At 40.6% G+C, this 21,068-nt stretch overlaps 1 protein-coding gene across 1 annotated transcript in view; it reads right to left on the bottom strand.

Moving 5' to 3' along the window:
- Nucleotides 1-14,729: 14,729 nt before the first annotated feature.
- LOC126481669 (uncharacterized) overlaps nucleotides 14,730-21,068 on the bottom strand; it is a 266,931-nt gene continuing 260,592 nt past the window's right edge. Inside the window, exon 8 of the mRNA XM_050105597.1 lies at nucleotides 14,730-15,051. Coding sequence (XP_049961554.1) covers nucleotides 14,894-15,051 — 158 coding nt within the window. The 3' untranslated portion in view covers nucleotides 14,730-14,893. The remainder of the gene's footprint in view (nucleotides 15,052-21,068) is intronic.

Consider the following 21,068-nt stretch of genomic DNA (forward strand, 5'->3'; position numbering starts at 1 on the left):
AATTGTAATCTTTGGTGTTCATATGTCTGTTTATACACATCGCTGTCTGTCACAAACTTAATGCAATGTTTATTCTCCCCCCACATAAATACAGTTCTCATCAAAATTTAGTATAACATTAAACTCTGTTAACCAGTCTAAACCAAATAACACGTCTCTATTTATGTCTTCCACTACTAACAAAGGCTGCCAAAACGTCATATCACTTATACGGCAGTGTGCCAAGGTTTCATATTTAACAACCTTACTCTTCTTTCCAGTTATACCAACTATGAATACCCCAGTTACTGGTAAAACAGGTAAATTACTTTTAGTTTTTAATGTATTAAAGTATTCCTTAGAAATAAGTGATACTGCACTACCAGAATTGATGAATATGTCTACTTTGTGGTTTTCTATCTCTCCTGTTATAATAGGTTGTGGTGACATAGTTATTTTGTCCATTTCCTCCAGCAGTAGCCACTCCTTGGTAGGTACTTTATGCATATAGGAAACCTGTACCCTCTTATTTAGGCCTCTCAATGTATTTCGACGACCTGGGCCCCGGCCCGGAGCCCAGATCGCTCCACATTTTCCTCATGGGTAGCAGCCATGGGATGATTTCCAAACGTTGGAACTGCTTTACCCCCTGTTCCACAGCTGTTGCTATGCACAAATTCCTGCGTAGTTATTGGAACTGCTTCACCCCCTGTTCCACAGCTGTTGCTATGCACAAATTCCTGCATAGTTACCGGACTGAGGTTGCACGTTAACGGTCCTCGTGAGCAACCCCCTCTATTTACATTCTTGCTAGGTCGGTGGACTCAGGTAAGAGTGGATTCATAAGACTTTGACTGGTTATTATGATTCATATTATTCCTCCTAAAATTTGGATTATCTTGCGCATGCAAGTTCTCATTCCTGTCTTTATTGATTGCATTGAGTGCATCTACAAAGGATAACAGTTCCTCCACCATTTTCCATCCATTCCATAGAATATCTTTTCTAGCATAAGTAGGTAAATGTCTTATTAAAATTCTAACTAATCCCTCTTCTTCCATTGGTCGATCTAAATATTTTGCCCTTGTCAAATGCCAGTCAAAATACTTGCCCATTGTACCCCAGGTGTTACTATAGTATTTAGGATCCCACAAATCTGAGATCAACTTCTCTTGTGCACTTGAAGACCAATATTTTTCCTTAAACTTTCTCTGAAAATCTTCCCAGGATGTGAAGTTTTCAATGTTTACTGTGCCCCATTCTGAAGCTTCACCCTCCAAATACCCTACCGCAAACTCTATTTTCTTAGCATCCTACCAACTTTTAGGTATGGCTTGGTTAAACAATTTTAAGAAATGGGTGGGGTGTACCTCCCCATCTGGTTTTAATTTAGAAAACTGTCTTGACAAGCCTGAATTTTATCCCCACTGCAAATCAGTTATCATGTCCTTATTTAATATAATATTTTGGGGAATTGTGCCTTTCTCTAGTTTCTCCTGCATATGCTTGAATTCTTTCCTCAACGTTTCTAAGGCTTTCTTGGTGTTATATAAATCAGAAGTTACTATAGGCGAAGAGATATCAACACTTAGTTTCTCTTCAATCTTTCATCCTATTAATTCTTCAACTTGTTCTTCTAAGCCATTCAAATTTATAAGCTCTGCAGTCATTAACTTTTCTTTGAAGTTCTGTTCTATGGTTTCCACCCATTATTTGACCCCTGAAATTTGCGCCTGTACTAGGGGGAGCAACTTACCTTGTTTCTGGACATTGGTTTTTAGCGCAGTTAATTCTTGTTCGACCACATCAAATGTAACATTACACACATTTTTCAAAGAGTCATATTTTTTGTTAAATTGTGTTTCCAAATTACTACATTTACAGTCTACATCATATTCTAATTTTTAAACGAATTCTTTTATATTGGCTTCATTTCTTTGTTCTAAATCCTTAAATAAAATACACTCCTGGAAATGGAAAAAAGAACACATTGACACCGGTGTGTCAGACCCACCATACTTGCTCCGGACACTGCGAGAGGGCTGTACAAGCAATGATCACACGCACGGCACAGCGGACACACCAGGAACCGCGGTGTTGGCCGTCGAATGGCGCTAGCTGCGCAGCATTTGTGCACCGCCGCTGTCAGTGTCAGCCAGTTTGCCGTGGCATATGGAGCTCCATCGCAGTCTTTAACACTGGTAGCATGTCGCGACAGCATGGACGTGAACCGTATGTGCAGTTGACGGACTTTGAGAGAGGGCATATAGTGGGCATGCGGGAGGCCGGGTGGACATACCGCCGAATTGCTCAACACGTGGGGCGTGAGGTCTCCACAGTACATTGATGTTGTCGCCAGTGGTCGGCGGAAGGTGCACGTGCCCGTCGACCTGGGACTGGACCGCAGCGACGCACGGATGCACGCCAAGACCGTAGGATCCTACGCAGTGCCGTAGGGGACCGCACCGCCACTTCCCAGCAAATTAGGGACACTGTTGCTCCTGGGGTATCGGCGAGGACCATTCACAACCATCTCCATGAAGCTGGGCTACGGTCCCGCACACCGTTAGGCCGTCTTCCGCTCACGCCCCAACATCGTGCAGCCCGCCTCCAGTGGTGTCGCGACAGGCGTGAATGGAGGGACGAATGGAGACGTGTCGTCTTCAGCGATGAGAGTCGCTTCTGCCTTGGTGCCAATGATGGTCATATGCGTGTTTGGCGCCGTGCAGGTGAGCGCCACAATCAGGACTGCATACGACCGAGGCACACAGGGCCAACACCCGGCATCATGGTGTGGGGAGCGATCTCCTACACTGGCCATACACCACTGGTGATCGTCGAGGGGACACTGAATAGTGCACGGTACATCCAAACCGTCATCAAACCCATCGTTCTACCATTCCTAGACCAGCAAGGGAACTTGCTGTTCCAACAGGACAATGCACGTCTGCATGTATCCCGTGCCACCCAACGTGCTCTAGAAGGTGTAAGTCAACTACCCTGGCCAGCAAGATCTCTGGATCTGTCCCCCATTGAGCATGTTTGGGACTGGATGAAGCGTCGTCTCACGCGGTCTGCACGTCCAGCACGAACGCTGGTCCAACTGAGGCGCCAGGTGGAAATGGCATGACAAGCCGTTCCACAGGACTACATCCAGCATCTCTACGATCGTCTCCATGGGAGAATAGCAGCCTGCATTGCTGCGAAAGGTGGATATACACTGTACTAGTGCCGACATTGTGCATGCTCTGTTGCCTGTGTCTATGTGCCTGTGGTTCTGTCAGTGTGATCATGTGATGTATCTGACCCCAGGAATGTGTCAATAAAGTTTCCCCTTCCTGGGACAATGAATTCACGGTGTTCTTATTTCAATTTCCAGGAGTGTATTTGTCTATTCACTCAGGGAATCGGACAATTCTTTTTTCCATTCTTGCATCTGATTACTTAGGATATTAACTTGAGCCTCTAGTTTCGTGTTTTGTGATTCAAACTGCACTTTGATAAACCTCATTAATTTGCCTAAATCTGGCCCCTGTTTTTCAATTCCCATAGCCCCAACAGACTCTACGGATTGATGTTCCTTTTCCATTGTGTTTTGTTTTGCCTTTAATCTAGTTATCATTAAAAGTACACTCACTTATTTCCACAACACCCCACACTTCACAAACAAGCAAAGGTCGGTAGTAGCTCACCCGGCATCGGTGAAAGGTGGTGTCTGCACCGGTGTACAGTGGCATCAGCGTCAACGGATGTCACCGTCGGCGTAGGTGGACGACGATGTTGGCTTTTGTGGACGGCTGCATTGGCGTTGGTGTGATGCGACATCGGTATTGGTGTATGGCGATGTTGACATTGGTGTATGGTGGTGTCGGCGTTGGTATGTGGCAGTGTCAGCGTTTGTAGATGGTGGCATCGGCGATTTGAGACTAAATGCAGTGTTGTGCGATTTTCTTGATTCCCTTAATCATTTCCCCATTTATCAACACGATATTTCTGGATAAGTATCGTGGAATCGCTCTTCAGCCTCGCTGTTATCGGTTGCTATGGCAACTCCCAAGTGTTTTCTTTTCTTTTTCTTATAACTTCCTTAATATTTCCCCTTCTTTCTCAGGTCCTTTCTTTATGGTCACCACGTTCTTGCGGTGGCCCAGTGTAATGTTAAGCTCCCTCTATACAGCTTAAACGTTTTCGTGGACTTACTTGTTGAAGAATGCTGGTTCTGCTTTCTTGAAGCGCCAATGTCTTCTGCTTGCACCGGATACTTCTCTGAAGACTTCACTGCTAGGAAGGGGAAATTTTCACTCTCTCACTCTCTCTCTTCTTATTTAAAAATACGCTACTCATTGAATATCATTCAATGCACCAGAACATATTTATTTCCAATTTGTATGAAAAAACAACTAAACTTTATGACGTAAGCCCACACATTACCGGGCACCCAAGATCAGTCAATTACACATTTTTGAACACAATTAATACATAAGCTTTTATTGTGGCTGACTATCCACGTCCAGTCCACATACTCTCAACAGCAGTTCAACGTCTACTAAAACAGTCACAACCTTGAGTCACTCCATTTGTTTTTCAACAATACAAAGCTGCATTACTCTTTGCAGCCAGTCATGGAGCTTCTGGGCCATATGTATTTATTCTTGGCAGGTTGCGCTGAACACTTGCCAGCGCTGACGAATTTTCTCCCTTCCAGTTTCGCCTGCACAAACAATAAATGGGTGCAGTATCCCATGCTCATTCTTATGCCCTGCTTTAAAATAACGCGTGTTCGAAAAGACTGGAACCCAAGTGTCTCCAGACTTTTGTAAAATTCTGGGGGCACTACAACTGTACACCTTTCGGGTGGAGGGGAAGAAAGCACAGGGCACTTTCATCTACAAGAAGGGTGGTAGAAGTGGTCTATAACACTATAATACTAATGTCTACTGCCCCTGACATCCAACTATCATAGAATCTTAGAATGTATCTTGTGCTTAAACATAATAAGGTGTCTTTAAGAGAATGACCTGTATGTCAACCAGCAAGGGTTCCAAAAACTTCTGCTTTTCGCACATGGCATAGTGAAAGCCATGGTTCAAGGTAGTCAGGTAGGCACTGTATTGTCCAACTTCCTACCTACATTTATTATTGAAGGTACAATTTTATACTGTTTCAAGCAGAATTTGTGACTAGATTGAAAATTTGTTACTTCTTGATAGAGAGGATGCAGAATGTTATCACTAATTGAGATTTATTGGCAGAAGTAGAAGCTGTATCAGGTGAGCCCCGAGGAAGTGTCTTTGGACCCAAGAATTAGTTTGAAGAGTACAGTGGTGGATGTAGATTAAGACTCAACTTGTTATTTGTGAATCAGTTGTTTGCCGGTTAAGCTAACATCTGCATCTGAGCCCTTTAGAGTCATTAGCTGGTTATTTATGCAGGTTTAGGATGAGAGTGGATCCAGTACTGATTCTTGTGAAACCACATAAGTAATGTTCCCCATTCTGAGTTTAGTTACATACTTATTGCACAGTCTTTCAATGAGACCTTTTTCTTTCCGTTATACAATAGGCATGCCAGTAAAGCCATAAAACTTATGTAGAATTTTGTCATCCACATAAAAGCTTTTGCAAGTCACAAAACACATCAAGAGGCTTGTTTTTTTCCTTTTTTAACTTCACTATGACTTCATTTGTGAAGTTTTGTATTCATTTGTTGGTGGAGGATCTTCAAGGAAGCTAAAGCAGTTAATATCTGAAACTTCCTGGCAGATTAAAACTGTGTGCCCGACCGAGACTCGAACTCGGGACCTTTGCCTTTCGCGGGCAAGTGCTCTACCATCTGAGCTACCGAAGCACGACTCATGCCCAGTCCTCACAGCTTTACTTCTGCCAGTATCTCGTCTCCTACCTTCCAAACTTTACAGAAGATCTCCTGCGAACCAGGAGAGAACCAGGTTCGCAGGAGAGCTTCTGTAAAGTTTGGAAGGTAGGAGATGAGATACTGGCAGAAGTAAAGGTGTGAGGACCGGGCGTGAGTCGTGCTTCGGTAGTTCAGATGGTAGAGCACTTGCCCGCGAAAGGCAAAGGTCCCGAGTTCGAGTCTCAGTCGGGCACACAGTTTTAATCTGCCAGAAAGTTTCATTTCAGCGCACACTCCACTGCAGAATGAAAATCTCATTCCAGTTAATATCTGCTCAGTTAAATGAATTAGCATTCTACCATAGGTCACTTTCTCAAGCATCTTTGGGAAGAGTGGGCTCAGTGAAATAGATGTCTAATTATAGGTTATTTCTTATGTCCAGATCTGTAGATTAGTGTTATTACTGCATACTTAAGTCCATCAAGGAAATATGCTCAGAGTCACTTCCTGATTATAAAGATAGCTTAAAGGATAATTGCATCATGTTGTAAAAGATTTTAATATTTTGCTAAAAACAGCACCATAGACAGAAAAATTGCTACTTTTTAGTAATCTGATGGAATTTTGTCATCTCCCCAGGAGTTGTATTTTTGAAACTAATATCTCTTGTTGGGGCATGTAGTGTCTTCAAAATTGAATTAAATGCATATATATTTGGTTGTTCGTTACTGGCATTTGGTTGTTTTTGGTGAATTAACATTTGCTGCTAGCATATGAATGTTGTCATACAACATCAGTTAATATTATACAAACTAAAAGCAATGCTCTCGTATTTCCTGCTATAGGGTGTTCATAGTTACATGCTATTCTCCGCATGAAATATTTGCATACAATATATGATCTCCATTTGACAAATGTTTGTGTGCTTTACATAATACATCTTTTGATACCTGAATAGAACATAGAATGGATACATCAAGTGAAACACTACCCTAATTTCTTATTGGGGGGGGGGGGGGGGGGGGAGCTTGCTTTTGTGGAACCAGTTGTTATTTTTGGTGCATCATGGCATGAGCAGCATGATCTTTTTTTCTTTAGAAGAACCAGGTTACCTTCTATGAAAATCATCATGTTCTTCTAAACCAAAAAAGTTAAAATTGTTCAAACTCTAGACAAACTGATGGTGATAATGGTTTTCACCTGTAAGAAACCAATTTATCAGTAAACCATCCTTTCTTATAATATTACATCTATGTCTGGATTTAGGGAATCACAGTATGAAAATACAACAAATACTTTACCATGCCAACAAATGTCCTCTTGTATTCAAATATTTGAACAAATTCAAAATAATTTGTGGATCATATGCATCGTATCATGATTCCTGCTTTCTTTTCTGTTATTGTCATTAAAGGTAAGAATCTGGTGTCTGATTTGAGAATTCTGATCTCACAAGCTGGGGTTGATCTACACCATGAATTTGAGGATGAAAAAGTGCAGTAAAACTTCTGTCGAACATATTGGGAATACCATAAAAATATGTAAACACTAAATAATGTGTAGAAAGCAGCTCACTGTATTTTCCCATATATCTGCAAATGATGCCACATATTTTAAAAAAATTAAAACTTTATTGATGAAAATAATAATATATTTTATAACATCTGACTTAATTATTTGCCATGGCTGCTTCACATCATTTTCCAGTGACACAATTACTGCTGGTGAAACAAGCAATCTTGAACACTTTGACTGCCAATCCTGTCAGCTCATAGGAACTCAAAAATTTTGGTAGACTACCGATCCCAAAATTTGATGGGGTACAATTTCTCCTGTCTTTAACTACATCATATACATTGACAGGGCCAGTCAACATTCTAAAGCAGTTGGTAGATCACTTATGTTGTATAAAGTCAACCTTTTGGCGGGCAGCAGCTGTTTGATGACAAAGTAAGAAAATTAAAGACATGGCTTCACATTTTCTTACGGATGACAAAATTTTACATGAACTGGAGTGAAATTTTATTGACAATAATAGCAAGAATAATGATACTGATGATTCAGATGATGATCCTGACACTGTGCAAGAAAAACTGTATCAAACTCCAAGTGAGTATTTCTTATTTTCATTTCATAAAACGCTTGTTGAATAAATTGTTTACATTTTTTATGATGTTCCTTCATTTTCTGAAAAATTACATTTTTATAGGTTCAGAAAATGATTGTTATCCTGTGATGAAAGTAGAACTGTAAAATATCAGTGCTGACAACAATGAATGGAAAACAAAAAAAGTCACAGCACAATACAATTTGTATGAATTGGCTGCAGACAGTTCTGATTTTGCTTTTTCTTCATATTTCATGAACAATGACCTTCTTACTCATCTCAAGAAGAATGTTTATGTCAGAACAGAAGATAGGGAAACAGAGGTGGGCAGTCAGCTCACTCCTGCAAGAAGAAACTCTGATTGGATGGATCAGCAGCCAAAAGCCTCCTACAAAAATCACTGGAGCTAAGAGACTTGTGTCTCTTGTCATTCCTGCCTAAATTTATTGAGCAGAAATAGATTCCTGCATATCATGTCAAACTTCCATGTGAATGCCAGTTTATTAGAAAACAAGAAAGGCAGGTACCTTCAATTAGACAAGGTCCATCCTCTGATTGAAAACATCTGCTTATTGTTTCAGTATGCATATCTAACAACCCATAACATATTTTCTGATGAAGGTATATGTAAATACAGGGCAGCATTAATTACAAGCAGTATATGCCACATAAACCAAGTAAATATTGCATGAATTTATACATCCTGTAAGAGTAAAATGCTGGTTATATCTGGAATTTTCACATTATTAAAAGTCAAAGCAATGTTGTGGTTGGAATTGTGAATAGACAATGTAGTACCTTAGCAGTTTAGAGGCATATGTTATCCACCGACTGGTTCTATGTGAGCAAGAATTTCCAAGAGAGACAGAAAAGGAGAGGAAACAACTTATTGGAACCACAATGAAGAATAGAAAGAGAATATCTCTGACTTTGGAATCATCCCGCATACAAACAATGGATCAGCTCTGGAGGAATAGGAATCCATTAAAATATGGTAGAGATGTAAAAGATACGTATACATGCTAAGTGCTAGACACAGAGTGAAAATGATAATTTATGCAACCATGAGTGGTAAGAAAAAAACGAAACCTACTTGCATTATGGAATACAACAAAGGTCAGCACTGGTCTGTCTGATCAAAGGGTGTCATACAGGGCACCTGAGCACAGAACAGTGAACCGATGGAGGACACTTATGTTTTATTGTTGTCTTACATGTATGATGAATTCATGGATTTCTCCACTAAAAAATAATTTAAGAAATTAGAAGATGCTTCTGTCTAAATGCTTAAAGGAATTTTGTGTAGAATTAAGAATGTTCAAAGATGCTCTTGGACTGAGTTCCAATGGGTGTCAACTTAGCAGGCTATTGATAGGAGAGCATTTTCTGGAAAAATTTCACATCTACCATGCAAAATAAGAATCCAAGGGCTGTGGAAAGCACATTCACCCAAAAGAAATTGCAAACAAGAAAGGCTGAAACAAAAGACAATTTGTGCCATTGCAGTGAGTGCAAAATTGCCATAGGCAAATAACATTCTTTCAGAGTGTATCACACAACACAAAATTCTGCTGTGTGAAAATAATGTGAAACTATTTATAATTATTAATATGAATTAATAGAGGGAAACATTCCACGTGGGAAAAATATATCTAAAAACAAAGATGATGTGACTTACCAAACAAAAGCACTGGCAGGTCGATAGACACACAAACAAACACAAACATACACACAAAATTCAAGCTTTCGCAACCAACAGTTCCTTCATCAGGAAAGAGGGAAGGAAAGGGAAAGACGAAAGGATGTGGGTTTTAAGGGAGAGGGTAAGGAGTCATTCCAATCCCGGGAGCGGAAAGACTTACCTTAGGGGGAAAAAAGGACAGCTATACACTCGCACACACACACACATATCCATCCGCACATACACAGACACAAGCAGACATTTGTAAAGGTAAAGAGTTTGGGCAAAGATGTCAGTCGAGGCAGAAGTGCAGAGGCAAAGATGTTGTTGAAAGACAGGTGAGGTATGAGTGGCGGCAACTTGAAATTACCGGAGCTTGAGGCCTGGCAGATAATGAGAAAAGAGGATATACTAAAGGGCAAGTTCCCATCTCCGGAGTTCTGACAGATTGGTGTTAGTGGGAAGTATCCAGATAACCTGGACATTGTAACACTGTGCCAAGATGTGCTGGCCGTGCACCAAGGCATGTTTAGCCACAGGGTGATCCTCAGTACCAACAAACACTGTATGCCTGTGTCCATTCATGCGAATGGACAGTTTGTTGCTGGTCATTCCCACATAGAAAGCTTCACAGTGTAAGCAGGTCTGTTGGTAAATCACATGGGTGCTTTCACATGTGGCTCTGCCTTTGATCGTGTACACCTTCCGGATTACAGGACTGGAGTAGGTGGTGGTGGGAGGCTGCATGGAACAGGATTTACACCGGGGGCGGTTACAAGGGTAGGAGCCAGAGGGTAGGGAAGGTGGTTTGGGGATTTCCTAGGGATGAACTAAGAGGTTACGAAGGTTAGGTGGACAGTGGAAAGACACTCTTGGTGGAGTGGGGAGGATTTCATGAAGGATGGATCTCATTTCAGGGCAGGATTTGAGGAAGTCATATTCCTGCTGGAGAGCCACATTCAGAGTCTGATCCAGTCCCGGAAAATATCCTGTCACAAGTGGGGGCACTTTTGTGGTTCTTCTGTGGGAGGTTCTGGGTTTGAGGGGATGAGGAAGTGGCTCTGGTTATTTACTTCTGTACCAGGTCGGGAGGGTAGTTGTGGGATGCGAAGGATGTTGTCAGGTTGTTGGTGTAATGGTTCAGGGATTCCGGACTGGAGCAGATTCGTTTGCCATGAAGACCTAGGCTGTAGGGAAGGGACCGTTAGATGTGAATGGGTGGCAGGTGTCATAATGGAGCTACTGTTGCTTGTTGGTGGGTTTGACGTGGACGAACATGTGAAGCTTGCCATTGGACAGATGGAGGTCAACGTCAAGTAAAGTGGTATGGGATTTGGAGTAGGACCAGATGAATCTGATGGAACCAATGGAGTTGAGGTTGGAGAGGAAATTCTGGCAACCCTTTTTTCCATCAGTCCCTATACCAGTTCCAAACTGAACAATCCATTGCCCTCACCCACCTAATCCTTCACATACACATCAACTCAGCCAATGAACACACCCGTCAACTCCTATCCTTAATAAAAGTCCTCAATCTTTCCTCTCCCACATCCACACCAGCTGTTCAGAGCATCCTCCTACAGGCCAACCGCAAATTAGAACAGCATGCCACCCTCCACCTCAAAAAACTATCCAATCTCCTGGTTTCCCACCTCCGGAAAGGCAACTCACTCACCCTCCACAACCTTTCCAGCAAACATCAACCTCCTCTCATTGCACACAAACCCAATCTCTCCCATCTACTCAATCTCCCACTTCCAGCTCCACTCCCTCCAAAACCTCAAAATTCCAATCAACACAATCTGGAACCACAACACCCTAATTCAGTAGTTAACCTTTCCTCCAAACCTCTCTCCCAATCCGAAACCTCTGTCCTATCCGAAGGCTTCACCTTCAGCCCCACTCCCAGATTCAACCAAACAGCCCTCATCAAAGATTTACTGTCCTACATTCATACTCTGTGCTGGAAATATCACTTTGCCACAAAGAAAAATGATCCTAATCCTACTCCTAATGATCCAACTTCCAAAGACATTATACAAATTGAACCCTGCCTGGAACAGTTCCGTCCTCCATCACAGTGGGACCCACCTCCTCTTCCTCAAAATCACCCTCTCCAAACCTTCCAGGAATTTCTGACTTCCAGCCTTGCCTCTAAATCCTTCTTGAAAAACCTTAATCCTACTCCCAACATCACCACTGCTGAAGCCCAAGCTATCCGTGATCTGAAGGCTGACGGATCCATCGTCATTCTTCCAGCGGACAAGAGTTCCACGACCGTGGTACTTGATCGTCGGGAGTATGTGGCTGAGGGACTGCATCAGCTTTCAGACAACACCACATTCAAAGTTTGCCAAGGTAATTCCATTCCTGATGTCCAGGCGGAGCTTCAAGGAATACTCAGAACCTTAGGCCCCTTACAAAACCTTTCACATGATACCATCAACCTCCTGACCCCACTGACACCCCGCACCCCTACCTTCTACCTTCTTCCTAAAATTCACAAACCCAATCATCCCGCCCGCCCCATTGTAGCTGGTTACCAAGCCCCCACAGAACGTATCTCTGCCTACGTAGATCAACACCTTCAACCCATTACATGCAGTCTCCCATGCTTCATCAAAGACACCAAACACTTTCTCGAACGCCTGGGAACCTTACCCAATCTGTTACCCCCGGAAACCATCCTTGTAACCATTGATGCCACTTCCTTATACACAAATATTCTGCACGCCCAGGGCCTCGCTGTGATGGAGCACTTCCTTTCACACTGATCACCTGCCACCCTACCTAAAACCTCTTTCCTCATTACCTTAGCCAGCTTCATCCTGACCCACAACTTCTTCACTTTTGTAGGCCAGACATACCAACAATTAAAGGGAACAGCCATGGGTACCAGGATGGCCCCTTCATACGCCAACCTATTCATGGGTAGCTTAGAGGAAGCCTTCGTGGTTACCCAGGCCTGCCAACCCAAAGTTTGTTACAGATTTATTGATGACATCTTCATGATCTGGACTCACAGTGAAGAAGAACTCCAGAATTTCCTCTCCAACCTAAACTCCTTTGGTTCCATCAGATTCACCTGGTCCTCCTCCAAATCCCATGCCACATTCCTTGATGTTGACCTCCATCTGTTCAATGGCCAGCTTCACACGTCCGTCCACATCAAACCCACCAACAAGCAACAGTACCTCCATTATGACACCTGCCACCCATTCCACATCGAACGATCCCTTCCCTACAGCCTAGGTCTTCGTGGCAAATGAATCTGCTCCAGTCCAGAATCCCTGAACCATTACACCAACAACCTGACAACAGCTTTTGCATCCCGCAACTACCCTCCTGACCTGGTACAGAAGCAAATAACCAGAGCCACTTCCTCATCCCCTCATCCCCTCAAACCCAGAACCTCCCACAGAAGAACCACAAAAGTGCCCCCACTTGTGACAGGATACTTTCCGGGACTGGATCAGACTCTGAATGTGGCTCTCCAGCAGGTATACGACTACCTCAAATCCTGCCCTGAAATGAGATTCATCCTTCATGAAATCCTCCCCACTCCACCAAGAGTGTCTTTCCGCCATTCACCTAACCTTCGTAACCTCTTAGTTCATCCCTATGAAATCCCCAAACCACCTTCCCTACCCTCTGGCTCCTACCCTTGTAACCGCCCCCGGTGTAAAACTTGTCACATGCACTCTCCCACCACCACCTACTCCAGTCCTGTAACCCGGAAGGTGTACATGATCAAAGGCAGAGCCACGTGTTAAAGCACCCACGTGATTTACCAACTGACCTGCCTACACTGTGAAGCTTTCTGTGTGGGAATGACCAGCAACAAACTGTCCATTCGCATGAATGGACACAGGCATACAGTGTTTGATGGTAATGAGGATCACCCTGTGGCTAAACATGCCTTGGTGCAAGGCCAGCACATCTTGGCACAGTGTTATGCCATCCAGGTTATCTGGATACTTCCCACTAACACCAACCTGGTAGAACTCCGGAGATGGGAACTTGCCCTTCAGTATATCCTCTCTTCTCGTTATCCGCCAGGCCTCAAGCTCCGCTAATTTCAAGTTGCCACCACTCATACCTCACCTGTCTTTCAACAACATCTTTGCCTCTGTACTTCCGCCTTGACTGATATCTCTGCCCAAACTATTTGCCTTTACAAATGTCTGCTTATGTCTGTGTATGTGGGGATGGATATGTGTGTGTGTGCGAGTGTATAGCTGTCCTTTTTTCCCCCTAAGGTAAGTCTTTCCACTCCCGGGATTGGAATGACTCCTTACCCTCTCCCTTAAAACCCACATCCTTTCGTCTTTCCCTCTCCTTCCTTCTTTCCTGATGAAGCAACCGTTGGTTGCGAAAGCTTGAATTTTGTGTGTATGTTTGTGTTTGTTTGTGTGTCTATCGACCTGCCAGCACTTTCGTTTGGTAAGTCACATCATCTCTGTTTTTAGATATATTGATAATTATTGTTTGAGGATGTAAGTTTTCAGTTATTGGAAGAAGCATGGTACATTATTAGGGTTAGAATGATAATTAAAGTTTGACTCTGGTACACTTTTACAGTTTTTGTAAAAACTGACATTTATTAAAAATATAAAGAAAAAGAACTAAAGATTCAAAGAAACTGGAAAAATGTAATGCAGGAAATATCCTAGTTAAATGTTTGTCAGTTACACAATAAAAAATATCAAAAATCCATAAAAATGGCTGGCTTTCCAAGAAACAGCATAGTTCACATACTGCCAGCAGTCAAAGAGTTATGCTACTGTTCTTCTACGAAATATGGACATCACCACTCTCAACTCATATTCAGTTAACAATTATCTTGGTGCCTTCATAACAGATGAGGTTTTTTGGAAGCATTTCTTGCCATAAATTTAATTTTGTACCAGCGAAAAGCTACCGCTAAGTTCTAGATGTAATATTTTATTTCTTTAAGTTGCCAATGAAGAACAATTAAACTGAAAAATATAAAATACTATCACATTTGCAATAATACTTTCTGTTGCTCTCTTAGTTTATAAAAAAATTATCATTAATAGCTATATCTCAAACAATACTACAGTATAATGATATCCACTACATTCTTCTTACAGATAAATTTTCACAAAATTATTTGTCTGTCTCTTTATCAGTTAACATTAATTATTATCATTTGTGAATAATGTCTTTAGGATTATGCTGAGTACTTAGAGGTGTGTATTTGCCCTCCTTCTTGCTCATTTGTTTTTCATTATGTTCTTTTGGGCTTCCTTTCATTTTTCCTCTTGGTCAAATTGACATTTTTGAGTTTGGGAACTGAAGAGTTTGTGGTTTTTGACGTCAGTTTTGAGATCACCAAACCATTTATTATCATTACTATTATAAAATTTCTTACTTCTAGTATTGTATATACATCTTGAATGCACCCCATCTGCAAGGCATACAAATAATTGTAATTAATGTACGGAAATCATAGAAGTACAAACTTTTAAAATAATGGCCATGAGAAACTATCTTACAATTTTTTGCTTCTGTTGTCGTAACTGTAACAGTAGCAGTTCACTGTCCTCAAAACATTGCACCAACCACAATGCAGCCCTACTCTGAATGCTAGTGCTGATCATAGGGTGGGTTAGTTAATGCTCATAAGCAACTGGAAATTGCCCTGACTAATGTCAAATGATTGGCAGCTGCTCCGAATTTTTGTGCTGAGAAAATTTATGAATGTTGTGTACTGGAGGTACCAAAGGTATATTAAATTCTGTCATCTCCTGTAGATCTTATCTCCTCTGCAGGAAGTATGGGATCTGTCATTACTCATTCACTTGACTGTAAGTGGCTTATACATGGTAGGTATAGGTGTCACGTACAGAGTAGACAGGACTAGGGTGTTATACTGTATGTGATATTATACTGTAGCGAGAGAACATCAGTTTTGTTTTCATTAGCTTTAAACAAAAGAAATACCTTCTATCTTAATATCTCAGTATGTCTATAGTAAACTTAAGGTATGTCAAAGTTTGGAGTAAGTTTATGTGATATGAACAGGCCATTTGCACACCACACTACTGACAGGCAGTAAATGTGAAAGTGGAATAACTGTATTAATACTGTGGAACTATGGTGTAAGGAATGGGCATACTACTCTTATACTACAGCAGTTATTTGGGAGATGATTATGGTGGAATTTGCGGCTTATTATGAGAATATTATGTGAGATGAAATGATGATGAAGCCATGGTTACGTTACTTGGGAATGATGATGCACTTGTTGATATGGATGTAATGATGATGTGGTTACTATGTGACCACTTGTGTTAGGATATGAGAATGAACTTGTGGTTGAGGTGTTGTGTTGTGTAGTATGGTAGAGAAGCATACTCGAGTGTTAAGGTCAAAGTCTTTAAAAAAGTAGAATATCACTGTCAAAAGAAAAATATAACTATTAGAGGTATTATATTAATTAGAATATGTATGACAGATGGTAAAATACATCTTAATTATTTTTCATGTCTTTTTATCTGCCTGTAGTAGAGCAATATGATTGCAACCAGCACTTGTAGTTAGAAATATACTGGAATAAATGAGTTATATCATTATGATCAAAACTATTTGTTGTTAATAGGAGGAGAAATAAGGGCACACAAGAATGAAAATGATGTGAATTCTAAATTAAAGTATCCACCCAAGTAATGTTATCATTATGTATATACGAGCTGAAAAACCAGGCACTGCCCAGGTACTCATTTTGCCAATTTTCTATTAGAAACAAAAATAAAAAAATGAACTGTTTGCAGTGTAATATCCCAGACAGTTTCTGCACACTGGGTGCAGCTACTTCGTGTGTCTAAAACACGATTATGTAAATGACTGTATAGCAACATCTCTTCGTAGCTCTATAGACAGCGATTGTTTTTTCCTGTAGCCATTTGTGCTTCACATTTGAAACCTCTCAGAAGTGCTGCCCAGTGTCAGGGGTTTCCTTAAGCTGACTTGACTGCAGGAATGTCTTAATAGTAAAGAATAAATGTATTAAAACTTCATGCATCATGCAGCATTTTTTCATACATCTCTGTGTTCATAACACCATGTCTCTTGAAGTATGTGCCACACAATGATATATTTGTGTAGGTACATTCAGCGGCATATGTGAAAACTGTCTACGAAATATTTTGCAAGTAGAGTTCTTAGCAATGAAGTAATAAATTTAAATATAATGTATGATGTGACAATTTTTCATGCATCTCATTGTTTATGACCTTATAGCTCATGATCTATGTGTCATACAATGATATAATTTTGTAAGTATGTTCAATGTCGTATGTGGATACTGTCTGCAGAATTTGTCATGAACAGAGTTAGTATCAAAAAAATGATAAATTTAAACGTCATGCACACGGCGGCAGTTCTTCATGCATATCAGTGTTTCTGACATGTTATCTCTTGAACTATGTGGTACCATGATGTGATTTTGTAAATCCACTTAGCAGCATATGTGGATACTATCTGCAAAATTTATTCCAAATAGAGTTGGTAGCATGGACCTAATCAATTTAAACATTGTTCTAAATGCGGCAGTTTTCCACACATATCATTGTTTATGATGCCATACCCTCTGAACTACGATGGGTAAATGGTTCTTACACCAACAGAAATTGTTGCCTGACAGTAAGAGATAGGTGTACCAAGTTACTGGCTGGTCTTCAACATTGATTTGGAAATAGTCATGGATAAGTTGTTCAGTGATAGGAATAAATTTCTATTCTGTATACATCAGAGGGGACTTTGCCTCCAAGTGATGATCTGTTGGTTGCAACTACCTTTGTCAGACATTTTCTCTGCACTGAATTGTATCTTTAGCAAGAGGTGTGAGTCAATTAATTCTTTGCTGCTCAAGTTGTTAATGTATTGTGTATATACTCAGTAATATCACCAAGCTTATTTAGCAATTGGTTTGAGTGTGATTACTGGTACCAGCGTACCTGGAACTCCCATAGAAAGACACACAGCAAGCATGCAAATCATTTTTGGAAAAACTCAACATACGCAATGGAGTGCTTCAAAATGACAATGGCCTGTTACAATGAGCAATGTTTCCCTGGACAATTTTACCAGTATTCTGACTTCAAGTGTGGCTCTTTAAGTGTTTTTAATGAAATTGCACGGGCAATGAATGTCATGAAAATTGAAAGTAATGAGCTTCTAAAACCTTCTCCTTGCATCAACAATAAGGATCATTTGCGTGGACACTGTATGACAGTTTGAGTCCCTCAGTGATTTTAAAATTGATTCATCGTGTTCTACAACCACTGGACACTGCTCACATTGAAAACTCCTTCTGTCCTGGTAATTCATACCTGTGAAACATCGCTCCATGTGCTTTTATTAGTCCACCTGCACCACTTTGAAATACCAGAAGTAGTAATAGGATTAATAGGATTCATCCTCACAATGCCTACATGCATTCGATCTGCGATCATGCTATCTGCAGATTCCAAAATAATGACCAACAACCAACTGAAGAATTCTTTGAAAACAGATCTAGAAGCTATGCACAAGAGGTATAAAGATAAAAGGAAACAAAAACAAAAAATAAATAGGGAAAACCTACATTTAAAATCAAAAAGCCTTACACGGAACAGGGAGTGGTACAAACAAGGAAATTCAAAAACAAAAGAGCTCATCCTAGAAAATAATTTGTGGATCATACACAAAGTGAAGCTGTAACAACAGTGAGTGATGGGTGCGACTAACCAGAGGAGCCGTTATCAAGTGAAATCACATGCAGGGAGGAGAGCACAATACACAGGTAACCCATGAGGAACCTTGCTCCATCATATGTGTCTGTACCAAAAAAGCAAATAACAGTTCACATGCTACCACCCCCAATGTTATCAGAGACCCCAGCATTACAAGTATTCTTAGCAAAAAGAGAGGTATTAAAAGTTATACAGTCCATAGGATAAACACTACGCCAGGGCCACCAATTTTTCATAAGGCTCACCAGCTAGCTCCAGACAATTTACAAGCCACTAAGGCTTATAGGGAAGCATGCCAGCACTAGTGACGCAAGTAAAGAATTGATTTTTCCTAGCCACTCAGCCGAGGTCAGTCCCACAGAGAGCCTGATGTATGCATGAGCCACCAACAATGAGATTGCACCATATACTTACATTAAATTAAACATTTAAATATCGTTTCAAAACTTGGTCATATTATGTAAGACTATGAAAAGGTTAAATAATGCAAATCTCAAAGTGGTTTGCTAATTAGTTACTTAAAAAATCCACCTTTTGTAAAATTCTAAGATGGGCATAATATTAGTTCTACTTCTGGAATTAGATTCAGTTTAAAAAAGAAATATATGGTAGAAGTTTTCATGAAGATACCTCATCTGTTTTTTAACTGTTAAGGAAAAACCAATTTTCATAGCTAAATTTCATAAAAAGATTGGATTAACCAATCTTTGTTATTAAGTTACAAAGCCAAGACAGCACCACTATATTCATTATATGTAATTATGAAGCTGCACCAATTTTCAAAATAATATTGTAAATTTTAGAATGTACAGAATTAAAACAGAGTCAGTTCAAAGGTCACCACCTATCTTCAGTTCCAGCAGGAAAATTGTGGAGTTCAAAATTTAAGAGTTATTGGGATAAGACTTTTATGGAACATAAATAAAGTGCAGTGACACTTTCTGAAAATTTGGAATCACTGTTAGTCCTGACCTGGACACAGTTTTGAAGCAAGTGTTTTCTTCACCATCCCCACTGAATTAGACCAAAGTCCATCCAAACAGACCTTGAAGGATCAACAGTACCAACCGACTGCTGTGTCATCCTCAGCCCATAGGCATCACTGGATGTGGATATGGAGGAGCATGTGGTCAGCACACCACTCTCCGCCTGCTGACAGTTTTCATGACTGGAGACACTACTTCCCAATCAAGTAGCTCTTCAATTGGCCTCACAAAGGCTGAGTGCACTCCACTTGCCAACAGCACTCAGCAGACCGGATGGTCACCCACCCAAGTGCTAGCCAACCCCAACAGCACTTAACTTTGGTGATATGACAGGAACCAGTGTACCACTGTGGCAAGGCCACTGACACCATCCACACTGAGTATATATAAACAACCAGGTGACTGCACCTGAGAGGTTAATCGACTTTTGTCAGTCATACTATGTGCTATGCTCCACTGTGAATCTGTTTGCACAAGCACATGCCTTGGATGGTGTTAATAATGGATGACATTATTTTGTTTTGGTCTAAGGATAAATCTGGTGAACCTATATAAAAGTGAACTTACTTGGATTAAGGTTTCATCTGGATAGCCTGTGCTTCATTACCAGTGTCCTGTTTTGTGTGTGGGGTTGGTGTGGTCTGAGATTACTCTTCACTTTCAAGGTGAACAGCTTACTTTTCTCAAATGGGAACCAACAGTAGAAATCGTCTCTGAACCATTTTGAGTGGTGAGCACGATAGGAAACATAAATTATTTGAAGAACCAGTTTCTTGTGCGTGTGGACATGGACCATAATATACTGCTCCATTAAACAACAGTAGGCTTTTATTTATCATCATTGTTCCTGACTCCCTTGCAGGGAGTTAGAACATTTTATTTCAGTTTAGGTGAGCTGAGAAGTAGACCTGTGTTATGAAGACTACAGACTGTACATTCTCCATCACTTTCTGGATGTCCACACCAAGAGTTTTCTGGCCATTGTAAAAGTCTATGATATCTAAAAATTGAACAAGACTACCAAACCTTTCAACTTACAAAATTAAAGAACAAACACCATGTTTTTTCCCACTGCCTAACAGGCTGCTATCGATGAATTACTGCAAACAGATACAGTATGCCATTTACATAGCCTGTGGGCATCTTCCACACATTTATTGGCAAAAAAAGGCAATTCATAGCACCTGTGTGGGGATTACTAGACTCTTTACCACCTAAGCATGTGTCTTCATATTCAGCATGTTAGATTGTGAGACAGCATATCTGCAAATCCCAATAACCCTTAAATACATTCCAAAAACTGTGATAATTAAGCCATTTGGGTCAAACAATGCCACTCATATTAAACAACATTTTGTAAATATAGTCATCCATAAATTATCTACAACATTACTTTTATTATGTTAACGGGCTTTTCGGCTTACGAGGCCATCTTCAGACATTTACTGAGTACTGTCACCAAAGAAGTTACAATGTTTGCAAACAATGTTGTAAGAGAAGTAACGTGTCTAGACTTCAGCAGGAACATACAGTGTGGTGATAATGCAATGAAGAAGTAAAAAATTGAACAGTAAATAAATAAAAATGGTTTAGACAGGAAAAACTTTATCACAAAATAGGAACAGCATGCCTACATAACAGTTTCTATTAATAAACAAAACTAATAAAATAAAATAAAATTAGTACTTGACGAGGCTACATCA

The sequence above is a fragment of the Schistocerca serialis genome, chromosome 5 (assembly GCF_023864345.2).
Source record: "Schistocerca serialis cubense isolate TAMUIC-IGC-003099 chromosome 5, iqSchSeri2.2, whole genome shotgun sequence".
Classification (NCBI taxonomy): domain Eukaryota; kingdom Metazoa; phylum Arthropoda; class Insecta; order Orthoptera; family Acrididae; genus Schistocerca; species Schistocerca serialis.